This window comes from Colletotrichum siamense, assembly GCF_013390195.1.
Source record: "Colletotrichum siamense strain Cg363 chromosome Unknown KSG_Cg363_contig08, whole genome shotgun sequence".
Lineage (NCBI taxonomy): Eukaryota > Fungi > Ascomycota > Sordariomycetes > Glomerellales > Glomerellaceae > Colletotrichum > Colletotrichum siamense.
The window spans coordinates 4,363,404-4,381,561 of NW_023501021.1; the positions used below are offsets into that span (position 1 = coordinate 4,363,404).

At 45.7% G+C, this 18,158-nt stretch overlaps 5 protein-coding genes across 5 annotated transcripts; 2 read left to right on the plus strand and 3 right to left on the minus strand.

The window, feature by feature from the left end:
* Nucleotides 1-305: 305 nt before the first annotated feature.
* On the plus strand, nt 306-1,447 carry azaE-1 (Ketoreductase azaE; the record flags this gene model as incomplete). Its single annotated transcript, XM_036644532.1, has 3 exons — nt 306-327; nt 391-620; nt 677-1,447. 3 exons carry the CDS (start codon nt 306-308, stop codon nt 1,445-1,447), a joined length of 1,023 nt encoding a protein of 340 aa, XP_036490339.1.
* Nucleotides 1,448-1,503: 56 nt separating this feature from the next.
* CGCS363_v012684 (uncharacterized protein) lies at nt 1,504-6,122 on the minus strand (the record flags this gene model as incomplete). Its single annotated transcript, XM_036644533.1, has 2 exons — nt 1,504-2,871; nt 4,608-6,122. 2 exons carry the CDS (start codon nt 6,120-6,122, stop codon nt 1,504-1,506), a joined length of 2,883 nt encoding a protein of 960 aa, XP_036490338.1.
* A 1,373-nt stretch (nt 6,123-7,495) lies between these two features.
* On the plus strand, nt 7,496-8,324 carry CGCS363_v012685 (uncharacterized protein; the record flags this gene model as incomplete). Its single annotated transcript, XM_036644534.1, is given in 3 exon segments — nt 7,496-7,551; nt 7,571-7,833; nt 7,891-8,324. The coding sequence occupies 3 exon segments, from the start codon at nt 7,496-7,498 to the stop codon at nt 8,322-8,324; spliced, it is 753 nt and encodes a 250-aa protein (XP_036490275.1).
* Nucleotides 8,325-13,822: 5,498 nt separating this feature from the next.
* Nucleotides 13,823-14,242, minus strand: CGCS363_v012686 (uncharacterized protein; the record flags this gene model as incomplete). Its single annotated transcript, XM_036644535.1, has 1 exon — nt 13,823-14,242. The coding sequence occupies one exon, from the start codon at nt 14,240-14,242 to the stop codon at nt 13,823-13,825; it is 420 nt and encodes a 139-aa protein (XP_036490957.1).
* Nucleotides 14,243-15,906: 1,664 nt separating this feature from the next.
* och1-0-1 (Initiation-specific alpha-1,6-mannosyltransferase) lies at nt 15,907-17,192 on the minus strand (the record flags this gene model as incomplete). Its single annotated transcript, XM_036644536.1, has 2 exons — nt 15,907-16,591; nt 16,801-17,192. 2 exons carry the CDS (start codon nt 17,190-17,192, stop codon nt 15,907-15,909), a joined length of 1,077 nt encoding a protein of 358 aa, XP_036490956.1.
* Nucleotides 17,193-18,158: the final 966 nt, after the last annotated feature.

An 18,158-nucleotide genomic window follows, 5' to 3' on the forward strand; every position in this document is an offset into this window, starting at 1 on the left:
GTATGGTTAATTTACGCTTTCCTCAGGGTCAGATCGTCTGATTTCATGACACGTACAGAGCGGTCAATCTTCTGCCAATCTTGGGTGCGGATACCGCCCCAGCCGCATGAACAGCCGGCAAGATGGTCACAGCTTTGATGGTGTCTTCCAACCTTAAAGGATGTAAAAGAATTAGTAAATCATCCGTAAGCCCGCAAGACAGACATAAAATCCTGTCTATTTGTGATCGTCTCATCTGCCCGCTATTTTTTACAGATCGTCCCAACTTCTTAACCAGTCGGCACGGTCTTTCCGTCAATCTAAAGATGACCAAAGTCCTTGTTACAGGTACCGTGAACGTCAGGATACACTCCAGCGAGAAAAAGCTAACAGGTTGATTCTACCGATCAGGCGGAACGGGTTTCGTCGCCGGCCATGTGATCAATGTCCTCCTTCAACGCGGACACTCCGTCCTGACGACAGCTCGATCGCAAGAGAAGGCTATGGCTATTCATGGATCTTTCAAAGACGTCCCCAAAAGCAAGCTCGAAACCATCGTCGTCCCCGACATTGCAGCCAAAGGAGCCTTTTCCGCTCTCAGCACCCACAGTCTGGAAGCTGTGCTTCATGTGGCTAGTCCGGTAAGCTTGACGAAACCTAGACAGCCTCAATTCCCCTCGTTGCTCATCAGATTCAGTTCCATTACAACGTCACCGACCCGAAGAAGGATCTGATTGACCCTGCGGTATTGGGCACGACTGGAGTTCTGCATGCGATCAAAGAATCCTGCCCAGACGTGAAGCGCGTTGTGGTTACGTCCTCCTTTGCGGCTATTCTCAACCCAGGCCTTGCCGCCTCGGGGGCGGAGAAGACATACTCAGAAGAGGATTGGAGCCCTTTGACCATTGAAGACGCGTACATCAGCCCCGTTAGTGCCTACGTCGTATCCAAAAAGTCTGCAGAGAAGGCCGCCTGGGATTTCGTCGCCAACGAGAAACCCAATTTCACACTCTCCACGATCAACCCGCCAATGATTTACGGCCCAGTCAGACTACCGCCGACGACTCTTGCTGAGGTCAACACTTCAAACCAGCTCCTGGCAGAGGTGATTACTGGCAAGCACAAGGGCGGAATCCCGCCTACGGCACTGCCTCTCTGGGTCGATGTTCGCGATGTGGCATTGGCTCATGTCAAGGCCATGGAGACCAACCAAGCAGCTGGAAAGCGTTTCTTTGTTACCAGCGGCTTCTACAGTAACGCTGAAATGGGCAAGATTGTGTGGGACAAGTTCCCAGACTTGCGGGAGAAGTTGCCTGGGCTGGATGCGATGGGAGGAGCACCAAACCCGAACCTCAAGTCGTTTGGCTACAACACTTCCAGAGCCGAGGAAATTCTGGGAATGAAGTGGACAGTATATGAGAAGACTGTGGTGGATTCCGTGAAGTCTCTGATGGACTTGGAGGGTTGAAGCAACATCGGTAGCTCAATGTAGAGCTCCATTTAGATTAGAACAAGTCTCTTTTGTTATGCTGCAAATGCGTAGCTTCCTGTCGTTGCAAAGACTGACCAATAGTCCAAATTTGGTTCCGTGTCCATGACCTCGGCAATGTCTTTCGCCGTCTTCAAACCTCCGGACTGCCACATGTTTGCGAGGCAGTTCTTCACCCACTGCTTCACCGAATCATCTTCCGACACTTGGTGGACAAGATATAACGGGGCGAGGAATGTGCGACACTGAAGCTGTTGCACGGGCGAGAAGGGAAGGGTGTTCGTCTCGCACACCCTTGGCAACGTGAATTGTGGTACGGACGCGCAAATGTGATGTACAATGTCTCGAATCGTCTTCTTGAAGGCACTGTCTTGAGTATAGCTGCCATCCGCAGTGTAACGCTTTACTATGATGTATAGAATAAGCCTCATTGTTCGAAGCGCATTGGTGACTTGCGTGGTGTAGTGGTCCGGGTAGAGATGATAATATGTGCCGAGAACATGAGGATTACCCCCGGTGACTGGTATCAAGAGGGGCCGCCATGTCGATGGCACTGTCGCTTCCAATGTAGCCAGTTGATCGTCCAGACTCTTAGCTCGGATGACGAAGTTGCGTTCTGATATTCTTCCCGCTTTGAAATCGAAGTGTAAGTTTGAGACGCGATTCAGAATGCCTAGAAAGCTCCACTTGGGACTGTTAACATGATAGCCAATGTTGCGGCGCACTGTAGCCAGCTCTTTAGGCGTGTTGATACCGACTGTTGCGCAGGTAACTATGACAGCAGTCACTAGTCGGGCGGCAACCTGACGTCCAGTCGGGCTGGATAGGATGGTTGTTGCGCGGGAGTGTAGGAGGGTCAGACCCCCCTGAGAGTGACTCTTCCAGGCCTGGGAGTTTTGGGGATCGCGATGGACCATTTTTTCGTACATGTCTAGTAGAAGAACCGATTGAAGAGCTTCCTCAGCTCCTTCGGAGCTAAGATCATTCAAAGACCGGCTAAGCCTCTGGATTGCTTTGACGTAACTGGAATTGGCGAGCGCGATCAGATGCGCACTGCCTAGCTGCGTGCCCATATATGCCAAGCTGGCAGCTTCGACGCTCGCAGAGAGGTGATCGCATGCTGTGGCCGTCCTGTAATGGTGGGTTACTTCCCCCATGCTGCGCGTGAACCCGCCAATGTAGGTCGAGAAGAAAGCGTAGCGAGCTCGGGTGTCCCAGCCCAGTTCGAGACCAGTCGGCTGGCCTTGTACCCCTGGAATAACTGCGTAGTCTCTTTGGGTGACTACTTTCCGCTCCACCGACCGAGACTCGTCCCGAAACTGCAAAGCGTTGGGATCCCGATAGCCGTGACAGGTTATCTTAGCTCTACGGCATTGGCCGCAAGCTTCTAGTCGAAGATCGCACTGAAAAATCGCCAATGTCAGTATGAGCTCAAACTTCCAGATTGATTGTCATCTTTTTCAATGTTTCTTTACGGTGGTATGGGGAGCGTACCCTTAGCTTTCTGGACCTGCAGGGGAAGCAGGCCGGCGACGGTCGACCGTGGAACACCATCTCGACTAGCTAAGCGTGATTTTCCTCGAGGAGACTGAATGCCGAAGAGCCACGGGAATTTCGACAACTATTAGGAATGAGTCTTCCTCTGATGTCTCCGGAACTTCGATTACTTCCGTCTCCTAATTCCAAATGAAGGGAAAAACTCCGCGCAACAAGCAGAGGCATTTTGAGTCAGGCCAACACGAACTTGACTTCGAGTGTGAAGCAACCTCATTGGGCATGAGATTGCCGCATTGGGTTAGCGTTCCGTTGTTCAAACTCTATTATGTGGATTTCCATTTGAGAGCAGCGGCCAGTGCGACGAATCTTGAGATGCAGTTGTAAATGAACGTGGGATCTTCGCTGCCTGTTTGTCAACTCCCGCGCCTGTTTATTCACTGAATACAACTTGAGTGATTCTTCTTGAAAGAATCGCCATGTCTTTAGTCCTGCTCAATTTTAAGTCTTGAGTAAGTCGGTGAAGAAGCGCGCGGTGGGATCCCACGGCCAGGAACCAGCAGTTTTAGACTGAGAACTGGTACCAGCGCTCGCTTTCGCAAATAAAGAGCGATGGAGTCGGCTCCAACACGCGACAGCAGACTTACTCGCGACATGCAGAACTACGGCAATCAAGGCCGAGAACCTTGGAAGCTGAACCTGGGATGCGATTTCGTCAGTCTTCTGCGTCATAGTTTTCAGAACGTACATATTTCAGTGATTACGTCTGAGGATGGGGATGGTTGCTCCTGAACAGCAATCCATATTGGGCACGTATCGCTCCCCTCCCTTGCCGACTTCTTTTTCTTGGCACTCCCCTTCATCATACTAAATCCTGCCCAAGTTTCTGCAACTTCAAGGCAAACGAATCCGCGCCGTATCGTTCACGAGCCCCGCTAAGTCATCGGAATGTCTATTGCAATCACCGTCCTCTTCCATAATGAGAAGGACTTTCAACACGATACCAACTTTCATGTCAATCAAGGCACGCCCTGCGAGCAGCATGACAGGCAAGAAAGCAAAGCGGCCGCTGTTCCTCACGGAAGCTTTCGCCATGGATTCGATGGATATGCGCCGCTGGTCACCTCCGGATCGTTGGCAAACTTCGATAATGGAGATCAAACCATGTCTGCCTCTACAAGACTGAAGATGGAAGGCGAACATCTCCAGGTCAACCGTCCCACCAATCCGTCTTGGTTCTCAAGGAGGTGATTAGGAAGGCATGGAAAGGAACATATCACAGACCATGTTACGTTAGTCTCTGTCGACTGTGGATATTCCCGATGCCAAGACGCGAATGAGATGTGTTAAAAGGCACTTGACTCTGGCCGGAGCCAGTCTCATCGCTCGCATCATGTTAGAAGACAGCTCAGCACAACTGTACCAAGTCCCACAGTCCCGTTGACCAAAGAAATTTGGGTATCGATTGAAAACAGAACATTGCCTACAAATGGCAGAGCGAGGTTGGTTCCTTCACCGGATCTCCTGCCACTATTGTGAGAACATTAGTATGTCTCACTTCCAAAGCCCAACATGGCTACTGCGCCGATCAATTCATACCGGTCATGATAAAACCCTGCCCGCTTAAAGGCCTCTCTTTCCATACCAAACCCTCCACCTCACCTCTGAAATCGGCCGTCTCTTCCACCAGGTCCCATTCGCCAGTGGTGTGGTTCTTCTTCAACGAACGGAAAATGATGGTTTCCCCTGCATCCTCAAATATGAACTCGCGTCTGCATAGGCGTCTCCATTGCTCCGCTGCCGTGCCTTCCTTGGCATTGTCTCTTTCAAGGTCACGATTCTTGAGAAGAACGGCAAGGAAAGCTTGGCTATCCCATAATCCTTCCCGCCTGGGGTACTTTTCGAGAATCCGTGTCGCGCTCTCTCTTACCAGTGGATCGCGGCAGGTCATGGCGACAATGGTGAGTTGCCATGCGATACCAAACTCCATAGAGAAGAGGTTCGCCGGCGACTTGATATCCTTCTCTTGTTCGCGCAGCAATATCTCGATAACTTCGTTGATCTCCCGACAGTACGGTGTCATGCTGGAGATGGTCGCCTCATCTGCATACTTGGGGAAGAAGCTGTAGATAAACATGATCAAGTAGTGCATCCGCAGATGCAAGATCTTGAGATACTCTCTCCGACTGATGGAACTGTCTGATAGAGTCCTGTTGTAAAGAGGCTCGAAAGATGCTCGCCATTGTTGCAAGTGCCCCATGGACTTCTCGCAATATGCAAGCAGCTCCGGGCGGTCTTGCATGATCACAAGGAGTTCGTCAATTCCCTTCTCGTCTGTTATCTCATCTAACTTGAGATCGTCGATGACGCTGAGCAATAACGGACCGAGTTTCGCGATTCGCCGCTGACACACCTGCCACCAGGTGTACGCCTGTTCGGCATCGTAGAAGATCTCTGGCATATTTTTCCTGCCTTCCCCTGGGTCTGTGTAGCGTTGGATCTGCATGTTGTACGTCTCAATAGTGTGACCGCGGGCCTTGAGGCCTCTAATGAGCTCATAGGCTGGTGAGCGACTGGTCTTTACGTTGCCGGCTAGCACGGTGCGACTCTGTACGTCGAGGTGGTTGTACAGGTCCAAGACCTCAGTGATGAGTTGTCGCGGGTCTGGGGCGAGATTCCAGATACGCGCGTCCGCATCCTCGCTCATGAGCAGTTCCTGTAATAGCACGAAACCATATCTCACGTGCTGCAGCGCCGAGTGCCGGTTTCCGCGGAGGGCCTCGAACGAAACGAACAATATGGATAGTAGGACTGCCTCCTGAATGCTTGCTGTCTGAAAGTCGGCGTGGGCTTGCAGTCGAAGAGCTTGGCAGTAATGAACGATGGCGCTCTGGTAGTGCTGGCTCTGAAGAAGGTCGGCGATGTTGTTGAAGTTCCTCGCGACGACGTAGTTCCCTTTCTGTGACAGCGCCCTGCTCATGGCGCCGATACTGATGGCCGCATGTCGTAGCGCCGGGTTCTGCCTGCTGAGTTGCGGCATCATCTCATTCCAGAGCTTGGTACGGGAGAACGGCGCACCGCCGAGGGAAACCTGAACAAGGTCGTTCCAGTCTTCAAAGTAAACGCTGTCTCTGTCGTTCTCAAAGTCCAGAGAGTTCATGTCCGGTTCTCTTGGTAGCACACGCTGGTTGGCGCGACATGGTGACGGAGGGTTGAGTCGTTGCGGTTGAGCGGCGGCCCTGCCCCTCGCCTTCCGTGGCTTGACGACATACCCATCGCATACGCCACGGGTTTTCAGGCAGTTCATGCAATGTGGCTTTGCCTCATCGCATTTGATGTGCCGTTTTCTAGAAGGGTTAATGTTAGATAACAGCCTAGGATCGGCCACTTAGGCGTCTTGTAAAACTCACTTGCCTGCTGAGGGTGAGCGGAGTGCAGCATACGCGAGCGGGGCTTTTGGTACTCACAGGTCACACAGCCTGTCCTCACTTTAGGCGTGCTGGTGCGGGTGTGTCTGGGGCGGTGAGCGACAGATAGTCTACCGTTGCTGTTGTTATCGCTTTCGAGTGAGCCGGCCTGGCTGGCAGCGCTTCTCGGCGATGTCGACGCCGTATCTGCAAGATGTGCTGGATCCATCTGATGGTGGGATTGTCCGAGGGTAACTCAAATGAGAGGGATGGGAAAGATTTCCGGTCGGTCGGTCGCTATGTCTCCGCGTTGGGCCCGACCCATGCAAAAGGTGAGCCGCAGATGAGCACTTGGCAAGGGGTCTCTGAAGGAGCAACGTCAGAGGGCGTGCCGGTTTAGGTAGATTTACGGGCTCTGCAGCGTCTCCTGGAAGTGGGCTGATTTGGTCGAGATCCGCCGTTGATGTGTAGGGCGCTATCAAATTCGTAGTATGCTCAGCTGCTTGTTTCTGGCAAAAGGGGATGCTCTCAATGAGGCACAGAGTCGATGGATGAAGCAAACACGTTTGTCATCAAGGCAAGAGTGAACCTGTCAGCTCTTTTTCCTGACCTGGAGGTCGCGTAGGCAGTATTTCGAGCAGTGATCATTGGGCGCAGGGATCAATCTCGGCTTGAACGATCAAAGGGTCTTGATGCATACTTTATGCCAGATGTGGCTGAACTGGGTTAGAATGAGAATTCAACTCTCTTAACTGCAAGATGAACTCCACATGACTCGAAAAAGTCCGTCCGCCTCTAACAAAGTACTGCCACAGGTCAGACAAACTGCGCCATGTACTTCCGTACTCTCATTAGCCAACAAGAGTTTAGCGTTGTATGCTGCAGTCAGCAGAAATGCGGCCGCCGTAAACCCGCAAGGATGATAACAGTTCCCCGCCGATCACTGGTTTACCGCTGAAGCCAAAGTTCCATTAATAATTCCCATCCCCGCGCTCGTCTTTCCTCGATTTCCTCTTCCTTCCTCAGGACAATCAACCTATCTCGCAAGTCGAGACCCTCAACTCCCTCCGTTTTTCAAACGCCAACTTCTGGCCCCTAGTTAACGGGGCCCCTACACTCTGCAACAATGCCGGCCGCCGCAGCATCAGCATCGGCCGCCTGCCGCCAGATCGCCAGATTCTGGTGGCAACCTCACCAACAGTCTGCCATGGGCAGCGGATAATTGCAATCTCCCCGGCGAGACCGGCTTCATTCACGATCTTCAGTATCAACCACAACAACCGTTGTCGACCGCTGGTCTCCCGGGTGCGGATTTTGGGCTCTTCGGACCTGAATCCGTCCACACCGATCCGAGCCTTACCTGTTTTCTTGATCCGACACCTTGGGACACTCTGCCGTGGACGTCTTCCGCTACTGCGACGCCTCACGTCAGTGCCAGTCCCCTCGACAGCTCAATTGACCAATGTGAGTTGACTCATTCTGTGACTCCTTCGATTGGCCTCAAGCTAAACATATATGTAGCATTCCCCTACATTGACACTACACCACCAACCCTCTTCGACACCTTCCCGGATAGCCTCCTTCCTCCTCACCTGGATCCTCTCTTCGGCTCCAGTGACAGCTCGAACAACAACAGTCCGAATCAGCCTCCACCCCTGGACATGTCAGTATACACTGCTGCGCCGGGGGCCCCATCATCTCACCGTTCCTCGCCCAACTCTGACGGCCAAGGTCAAGAGATATCGACCCCCCACACCGACAAGATCCTGCGTCGGCAGCGAAACACCATCGCCGCCCGCAAGTACCGCCAGAAAAAGGTTGATCGCATCTCGGACCTCGAGAAGATGTTGGAGGACATGACGCGCGAACGCGACGAACTCCGTCTTCGTCTCGCGCGTCAGGAGGCAGAGACCGAGGCTCTTAGGAGCGTCATGCGCAAGGAAACTAAGCCGTAGCTGGATGGTCAGCCTTTTTGTCTTTTCGCCTCCGTGGGAATGAGTTATATGAGGGAAGCGCTGGTGTTTGTCAGACGATGTCGGCTGGAAATGGACCCATGGACTCGCACCACAAGGTGCGAGAGAGTTTTGTGTTCAGTCATCTTCCGGTGTTGTCATCATGTAGCAGCTAATGAATGGAATGTTTGGTTAATTGTCAACTTGCCTATCTCTTGATCATTGTGATGTACCATGCACTTCTCATGGCTTCTTGTCGTTAGTGCTGGAGTTAACTTGAACTCATTTCTTCATTGCAAACAGACTCTACGATGATGGAGGCTATTTAAATCTACCTCTCTATGATTTCGCGATCTTCTTTCCTTGGTGGTTCAACATGACCCAAGATGGCTCATTCAGCATGCTGAATTACGCCGGTAAGCGACAATCGCTCACGAAACCTTTCCCGCGGACACCGATATGCGGCACGATATACGAAACCACCACTTTTGGGTGGTGATGTCCAACGTCAACATAATGGCTCAATGTGATGCTCAATGGCTCATCCATCGTCATTCCATCACAGCAACATACAAAAAGAAGCGTCTGTCAGCGACATGTCACCCCTCATTCTCCCAGTCGGCAGCCCATTCCGGACCCTTCTTCGAGTGGAGGATGACAGGCTCTTGCACAACGCCATGGCTGGGATGATCCTAGTCATTCTCAACCAAAACATGCATTAGCCCTTGCTAGCGCGGATGATTCATCGTGAGCCATGCTTGGCGCTGCAGCCTGGTCCGACCACGGTGTCACCCACTGAAGCCACTGAAGCGAACAGTTCCAGACGGGACGGAGAGTTCGCCCACCGACAACCCGACAAAAATGGGGCGATCCCAGGCAAACGGACGGGAATCAGGACCCCGAGGCTTGTTATCCTGCTTAGATGCATCGTCAGCCCCTTGGCGAGTTCGCTTAGACGACTCGATGCAAGCAGCTGTCCCGTGCACAACCTCTGCATAACGTCAATCGGCAGTTGGCTCGGCCGGTTGGTTTTGTACACAAATTGAGCCACTCATGTCGAAAGACTCAATACTTGTCCATCATCACCACACAATCAGACACCTCAAATTCGACACTGCCCTTCAAATCCTTATGTAATCCGACGTGGACACGTATCAATGACACTGCTGCTCTGAGATTAATTGGCTTTGAAACACGACACCGGAGACAGCCTGTATGTCAGCCATATGGCCGCATATGCTTACCCGTCACAAAGAATGGGAGCCTCGGTCCGAAAAGGAAGCGCAATATTCTGCCCAGCATGCCGAGAGGCCTGACTTTTATCATTGAAAAGATTGTTTTTCGATGCTAGCAACACATGAATCGACTTAGAGGAGTCAGAATGGCGGACAATTACCTAGCTTCAAACCTTTCTTTCTAAGGCAAGTCGAGTCGGTCTCCTAGTTCATGCTGTAACGCAGTGCCTGGAAGCTAGCATGCGACCGTTTTCTGGGTTAAGATTAATTTGCAACCTATTTTCTGCGAACTCTTGATAGATGTAGCTCACGATGTGTCATGGCAATTGTTCCTTAGTTGTGTCCCATAGTGCGTGATACAAGTTTCTTTCCTGGGTATTACTTATAGACGTTGAGTCGGACCTGAATCCTCTAAAACTCAGCAATTCAGCAATTCAGAAGGATTATTGGACACCATGACCAAAAGAACAATGGATACGACCGGGATCAGTCCCCGTTGTGACAGGTCTGGATATTCCGCCCGGACAGCAAAAGTAAATGCACGATGCAAGCCAAAGTCCAAGTGTTGAGGCTAGAACTTGGCTTCTCTCGATATAGATTAAACGGGGGTTCTATTAGATAGTAGGTGTCCATCGTGGTCCCCGGCATGTTGGAGTTTAGCACAGAACGTTATCTTGACCAGCCAAGATAATGCGCCCCGTGAATTGCTCCCACTTAAGCGAGCATAAGTTGTCTCCCTCGCTTTTGTATTGATCATAAGGAAGACGCAAGATTAGAAGATATAGATGATTTGACGTCAAATCTTAGTTTTATATGTATGTAGGTAGCGACTGCGTTTACGTAAAGAAGCAGCTGCTTCAACAATCTCCTCTAACCACGGCCAATCCGACCAGATTCATAACATCAGGAGCGACAGACAAGAACTGAAACCCCTTCGCCATTTTCGTCGCAATGTTCAACAACTCAAACAAAACTAAGCCTCCTGAATCGCCTTTTGAGTCTTAACCTCGGCAAATGGGAACATTCTCTGCTGCCTTGCCAAAGATCTCCACGGATCCGTCCCACCGGAAGTAACCAGCAGTGTACGGAGGGCACGCAGTGTCCATCTGCTTGAGGGCGTGATTGATGTCAACAAGATCAAGACTTCCGCTGCTGTTGGGTGCGTTGATGCAGTAGTAGACTTTAACACCTCTTCGAATCAGCGTCTCCGCAAGTGCAATTAAGTCAATTTTGACCCCCCGACTTACTGAATTAGCTACTTTTTTTAGTATTTTTGATTAATTAGACTAATTGTAATTAAAATAAATTAATTGCTATATAAAAATACGTTATAGCTATATAAAAAAATTCATAATAATCTTAATAACTTAAAGTTATTACTAAGTAGTATAACCCCCCTCTTTAGTTAGTTTTTTATTAGTTAGAGACTTTTTATAGTATTAAGGCTTATTATAAACTTCTATAAAGTGAGGGTTAATTTAGCTTAGCTAAAAGCTTTCTTATAGTTAGTAGATATTACTAGTATAGTAAAAATATTAATAATAAGCTAATAAAGTACTAAGAATATCTCTAACTACTATAGTTATTATATAATAAAGTTATTAATAACTTTTAGAAGCTTTTAAAAGAAGATATTAAACTTATTAATCTAAAGTAGCGTTTAGTAGTATTAGCTATTAACTTATTATTAGAAGTAAATATTATTATTACTTTAAACTTTAAGATTAATAAGATATTATATTAGTATTACTTCTAATTTAGCTAATATATCCTTTAGCTATTCTTTATAATACTACTTATTAAAGTAGTTTATAAAACTACTTAGAGTATTATTAATTTACTTTTTTTAGTAATCTTTTTACTAAATATTATATAAGTATAATATACTAAATAATAGATATAGAATAATTATTATAAAAAAGAGTAGTAAGTTTCTTATTAACTTATAATATTCTTATAACTTCTATTAAGTTTATTTAATATTACTATAAAAGAAAATTTACTATTTCTTATTAAGTAAATTAAATTATAAAGCTAATTATAAGGCTAATAATACTTAATTTTTATAAATATAGGTAGGAAGGGTTTATATATAAAATTAGTAGTAATAACTTTAGCTTAAATATAACTATAATTATTATAAATAATTTTTAAGATTATTATTAGTAAATAGAGAGATTATAGCTTTATAATATATCTTTTAGTTTAGTAGATAAAAAAGAAAATATTTAGTACTTATTATAACTTCTTAAAGTTAATTATAACTATTATTAATACTTTATCCTTTATATCTCTTTATTTAATAGTAGAAAAGCTTTAAAATTATATTTATTTTAGTTAGTACTTTTTAGTTATCTAAAAAGAGAAGGTCTACTTTTAAAATATATTATTTAATATTTATATTATTATTATTTAATAATATAAAGTTTTAGATCTCTATTTTTTTCTCTATAGCTTTCTAAATTATAAGATATATACTATTTTATTAAGTATTATTATTTAAAATAAAAAAAGCTTCTTAGTATAATTTTAAGAAAATTTAGAAGTTTTTAGAGTTTTTATTAATATCTACTAAAACTTTTTAGTATTATTTATAGTATTATAGTAATAATTAGATAAACTTAATAATATTATAAAACTAACTAATAAAGCTAATCTTCTATTAAAGCTTAAGATCCTCTTTATATTAGTCTATTAACTAGTAGTAATCTAACTTAGCTTTAAAAGTCCCCTTATTAGCACTAAAGAAGAATACTTAAACTATAAGATTAAGGATATAGCTATAGTATTATATATATTAAGCTTTTATATCTATCTCTATTATCTCTAAGTTAAAGTTTTAATAGAAAGCTTAGAGATAGCTATTATTAATTATAATATTATTAGAAATTACTACTTTAATTTAATCTTAAATCTAATACTAATTAATAACGTTAATAAGGGTCTCTAAGAAAGTAATACTACTATAATTACTATAATATTAATAGAAAACTAGAAAATAAGATTATAAAGCTTTATATTTATTAATAAAATAATAAGTAATAGCTATAAAAGTATAAATATTTAAAGATAACTATAAATTAAATAATAAATAGATTTTTAAAGTTACTAAGTGAAGTTCTACTATTAATAGCTTTTCTCTATATTAATAGATATTATCTAAATAGTTATAAATAAATATATACTTCTATAATACTTTATTAGTAATCTCTATACTATAGTATTATAATACTTATTAGAGGTAAGTATTCTTAAAGTAAGAGAAAAAGAGATTAATAGAGATAATAATAGCTATATAGAGATTATATAGAGTTATTATTTTAGCTTTTAAGATATTTAAATTACTAAACTAAAGCTTTTTTAGTAATAGAGGGGTTAATATATATATTAATAATAAAAGAGTAATATTATTAGAGTTTTTATTTAAGTAAAGAGAGATTTTATATATATTATAAATACTTTAATATTATTAAAGTATAATTAATATAGAGAAAAAGCTAAAATAATTATATTAAAGTAAGTACTCTATAGAAGTAAATATAATAGTAATATTAAAAACTTTTAAGCTATTTTTTAAGTTATATTAATTATAACTTTAGAAAGACTTCTTAGTATAGTTCTAAATAACCTTAATAAAAAAGGTATTATAATCTTAAATTTAGCTAAATTAACCTTATTTTTATTTTTATAATAGCTATATTTTAAATATATACTTCTTATTACTTATAATAATCTATATAAAGTTATTAATTATAAGATTTAGAGGGATAGTAATAATAAGAGCGTTTATAATCTATATAGAGATTTAGAAATATAAAATACTTAAAATAATATATATATTAATAGTTAATAATAAAATAGTAATAGTAATAAATATCTTTAGTTTAAGGATAATAAAAGTAATAATATATATAAATAATAAGAATAAAATAAAATACTAAATATCTTTTATAAATAGCGTTTAATCTTAATAATACTTATACTATTTAATTTACTATAATTACTTCTATCCCTCTAGAGATTTTAAAAAAAATTAATTACTAATTAATATTATAAAAGTATTCTAAAAAGTTTTATTAGAATATATAGTAATTAAAGGGTTAGTAATAATAGTATATTTTAATAACTAAGTATACTTAAATAAATAGAGCTCTAACTAATCTATAGCCTCTTATTAGCTAGATTATAAGATATTAAGTTAGTTAATTTAATTAGAGGGGGTTAAATTAACTACTTAAGGGATAGAGATAGCCTTACTTTAACTACTTAGGTTAAATAGTTTATTAATCTGATTGTACTTGCAGAGATGCTGCTTCGAATGAACCAGATAGCCTTTAGATTGCTGCCGGAACGGAGAGCAAAGGCTCCAGTTGGTCCGACCTTGTTCTTCCAAGCCGAGACGGCGGCATCGGTGCCGGCTCGGTCCAGAGCTGAGCCCCAGCAGGAGGTGGACCGTCTACCAAGACGAGAGACAGGTTCACCACCATCGACGCTTCGCTCGCTGACGGAGTTCTCCCAGTCCGCGGATGGCTCGATGGTGAAGAGCTTGGTGTCGCTGGCACCGAGAGGCTTGGCTTCCATGGTGCCATTCGAAAGCGTGGTTCCTTCGTACCAGCCATAGGGAAGTGCCTGGGCAAGGCCAGCAATGGCAAGGGTGAAAGCTTGAAGGGTGTTGGAGAACTTCATGATGAAAAGTTGCCGTAGGGGTCGAAAGATGATGGTCCAAGGATTTAATTAGGTCTTTTCTCTTATGGATTCAATTATGGTAAAGGCTCAAGACTACTGAGGCGACGACTAGAGGGAGAGGGCGCAGTAAGGACGACTGAAGTGACATATATATACTACCTCTCGCGTGGAAGTTGAAGTCTGTATTGTCAGGCCAACTTACAAGATGTTCTGTCCGTTTAGATAGCTCTCGTCTAGATAACGTAGTGTCACTATTGTAATGCATTACCACCCTATTCTAACCAGTAGTCATGCTACAGTGGAAATCCTTCAATCCTTTCGGGCACCGTAGTTGCCCGGGAGTTCAATCTACTATCGTGATGTGAGCAGTCGGTCTAAAGCAGGATGCCACGACTAAAGATCTTCCCGTCATTGTTGGGCAAGGATTCCTCTTGTGTTACAGAATGTGGATGTTGACAGCGTCTTGGGGTTGGAGCCTGCTTGACCTGGATGTCAGCGAGACTGAATGCCCATACGCACTCGTTGACTTTCTTGGGTGTTTCTTCCCCGCATACCTGTAACTCAACTATCTAACCACAACCACAAGCGATTGAGAACGACGGGTCACGAGCCTGTGTGAGATTTTTCTGCATCTGGTTCTTCTTGCGAGCAGGCCCAAGATCAAAATTGAAAGGGGTTTGGAGGTCTATGCAGAATGTCATTCTGTGCATGATTGACTGGTTCGGAAGCAATTTCGAGGTTCTCAAGGTACTCAATGTACTTCCACAGAATTCATTATCAGATTATCAGACTACGGGTTCATAATCTCATATTCATGGTTGGCCCAGTACATATGCTAGATCAGATTGATGCAATCTGCGGACACTGCTTGAGCGCTAGCTCCTGATGTAAGAAGCACTATACACTTGCTACAGTCAATGTACGTTCCAGTGTAACCGTGTTGTAGAAGCGAATGCGACTGCGAAGCTGCAATTGAGAGCGACCTTGCCTGGTAGTCAAAAGTCAATCCCGATACTCAACATATTGCGGTCCTCTGTGCACTACGGCGAAGCTCCTGATGCAGGATTTCCCGCAGCCAGCCAGGGTGGATGTTTTCCCAGCATGGAGACAGCTGAATCTGGCTCGGAAAACAACTTCAAGACATGAGGAGGTTGACCATTGGCCGTATCATCTACCCGTGACACAATGGCAAATGATGAGTGGCATTGTTTCGCCCGATCAAGATGGCAGCGCTCTAGTCCTGTTCGGCTGTGTCATTTCGTGCTACAACAAGTACGTGTCCGGCTCGTGCCACAGGTTTTCGGAGGACCCCTTACCAAGGCAGCACCTGCGAGTCAAAGGGGCCGTACAGGATCTACAGCATGCTGATATAGTGTGGAGGTGGCAATCAATCCTTCCGGTACAGTCAGGGTGTCGCTACCGTTTTGATGCACTTGGCCTTTGCTTCATGTTCCACCGACAGCGTGGCGAGCACTTGGCTCCAAAGTAAGCTTTCGAGCCATGAATCGTATGCAGGTGAAGGAATTATGTTATAGCTATCATCGTGGGTATCCATAAAGTCGATCTTAGAAGACCATTAACAATGAGAAGTTCGTGAAGAAAACCAGCGCCGATCGCCTTTCCCAAAATAAACGCCGCCTTTCCATTAACGTGCGGATCAGTTGTCACTGATCTCTCCAAGAACCACCGAACAAGTGTTGAACGAAGGCATCATCAGGAATGGTTCCGTCGTGTGTACTGTCAGAATGCAGTTGTCCCATCCCGAATCCGTCGATAGGAAGGACCAAGACATCGCCGTATAACGTCGGCTTTGTCATGTATGATAGGTTTCGAATGTCGGTCAGGCTAGGTTCGATGGTCTGCAAGTGCTCAAACACCACGTCCGTCCAAGCCGCAGGTCCAGTCGAGTTCATGACTTCGAAGCTGGTCGGCTTCAGCTGGCTTTCCTTGACACCATGCTGCCGAACCAGATCCTCAACAGAAGCAACCACCCTGTTCGTCATCTTCTTAAAAACGGGATGCCCAGGAGCTGCCGCAATCGTCCATTGACAGAACTGAAGCGCATGTGGAATATCAGCCCAGGCAGGGCCATCGCGCTGGTCAAACTCGATACCGACAATCAGCCGGGTTGCATTTCTCATGTTCCGCGGAACCCATGTGTCGACAGGCTTGAGGGCGAGGGTATCGGTATCGGTGTAGACCCCGCCCTCGACGTCGAGGAGCAGGTATCGAAGCATATCGGACTTCATCCCGACGTTAGGCATGTTGATGTACGTTTGCAGGATCTTCGAGTGATTTCCGAAGCGGCGCTCGACGAATTCTCTGCCGCCCTTTCCGCCAACTAGGGTACTACACAATGCGAGGTTAGCTCTATGTCTCATTGCGGCATAGAAAAGATTTGTTGTCCTCTAATAATAGAGTTGATGACGTCGGTGATGTTTGGACAAAGAAACGACATTCCGTCCCGCTATCCTGGAAGGTACCAAGGACCACGGAAAGGTCTGCAAGGAACAATCCATTCCGAAAGCTGCAGAGAGAAAAGGCTGGAGGTTACTTACTAGGCGTAGTCGGTGTTCATGGCCAACCATGACGCTGTTTCCTTCAGCTTGTCGGGGTTGTTGACAGGGTATTTGTCTTTCCAGTTCTTCGGAAGCATAATCTGCCAGATCTTGGGCGGGATGATATGGCCAGGGCGCGGCTTGACCCAGTCAGATCGCGTTGAGTTGTCAATCCATGTTGTGTGCTCCCCGGAGAACATATCGGTGCTGAATGGAAATCTGAGGCCGTTCGGTCCGCTGTTGCCGTACAACCAAAACGTCGAGATGAGGATGAGGATGAGGCCCGTGAGTGCGCATGTTCGGTATCGGAGTCGGGAGATCTGGTGGAGGAACCGCTCCCGCAGCGGCCTGCGGACCGCCAGCTCAGGCTTCTCGCTCATGTACATCGTCATCTTCGAGGCGGCTGACTTGGGAGAAAGAGCAAGCAGGACGACGAGCAGGACAGGAGAGAAGCCTTGGGGGCGCTGCCGAGGGGCAGACTCAGTACATATTGTATCACGCAAGACAATACACGACTCGAGACAGCGCTGGCAGAGAACATTTCGCAAGCGGCGAATTGGCAAGACTAGCCGCAAAGGGAGGGATGAGAGGCTTCTCACGCCCGTACAGGGCGGGTCATCCCTCGATTGGAAGATCAGTGTGGGCACTTAAGACATCCGTCAGCTCCGTAAGCCAATTTGGGGCCAGAACACGGACGCCCATCAGGCACAACATGGAGCGGCTGGCAGGGCGGGATTGCCTTGCACGGGAAGTTCTCCCTCCCTGGGCACCGGAGACATTATTCTGGGACATGACGGATAGGGCAGGCTAGTCTCAATCACCCCATGTGCGTGGGTTATTCGACGAACCTTCGTACTGGCTGGTGGTAGAGTGGACGCTAGGCTGGGGATGGCACGGATGGGTTCATTCGATGGACGGATGACACCGTGTTCCTGGTTCTGCTAAGGCTGTCAGTCGGCATCTATGCCTGTACGCACGTTACAATCCTTGAACTTGGTTTTACTCTAATAATGCTTGTCACTGATCATCCTGGTCTCAACGACACCCAGATCGGCAGCCAATCTACTGCAGCCGAACGAGACATGCATGTTTCTGGATAACACCACAGTAATATCAACCGCAGGGCATCCCATCCCTCGCGTCCTTCTCTTTCTGTTCAATTAAATACACCTCGAGGCCAATCAAACTGCTCTTTCTGAGCCTGCCCTCCCTCATGCAGTTGATCAAAAGAAAATAAAAGGGTAAGCAGAGACCATGTGCCTACGCCACACATCGCAACACTGCTTGGCACCCGGACGAAGATGATCCGTTGAAGGGGGTAACTTTTCTTACTCTGACATCTGAACCAGTCGCTTGGC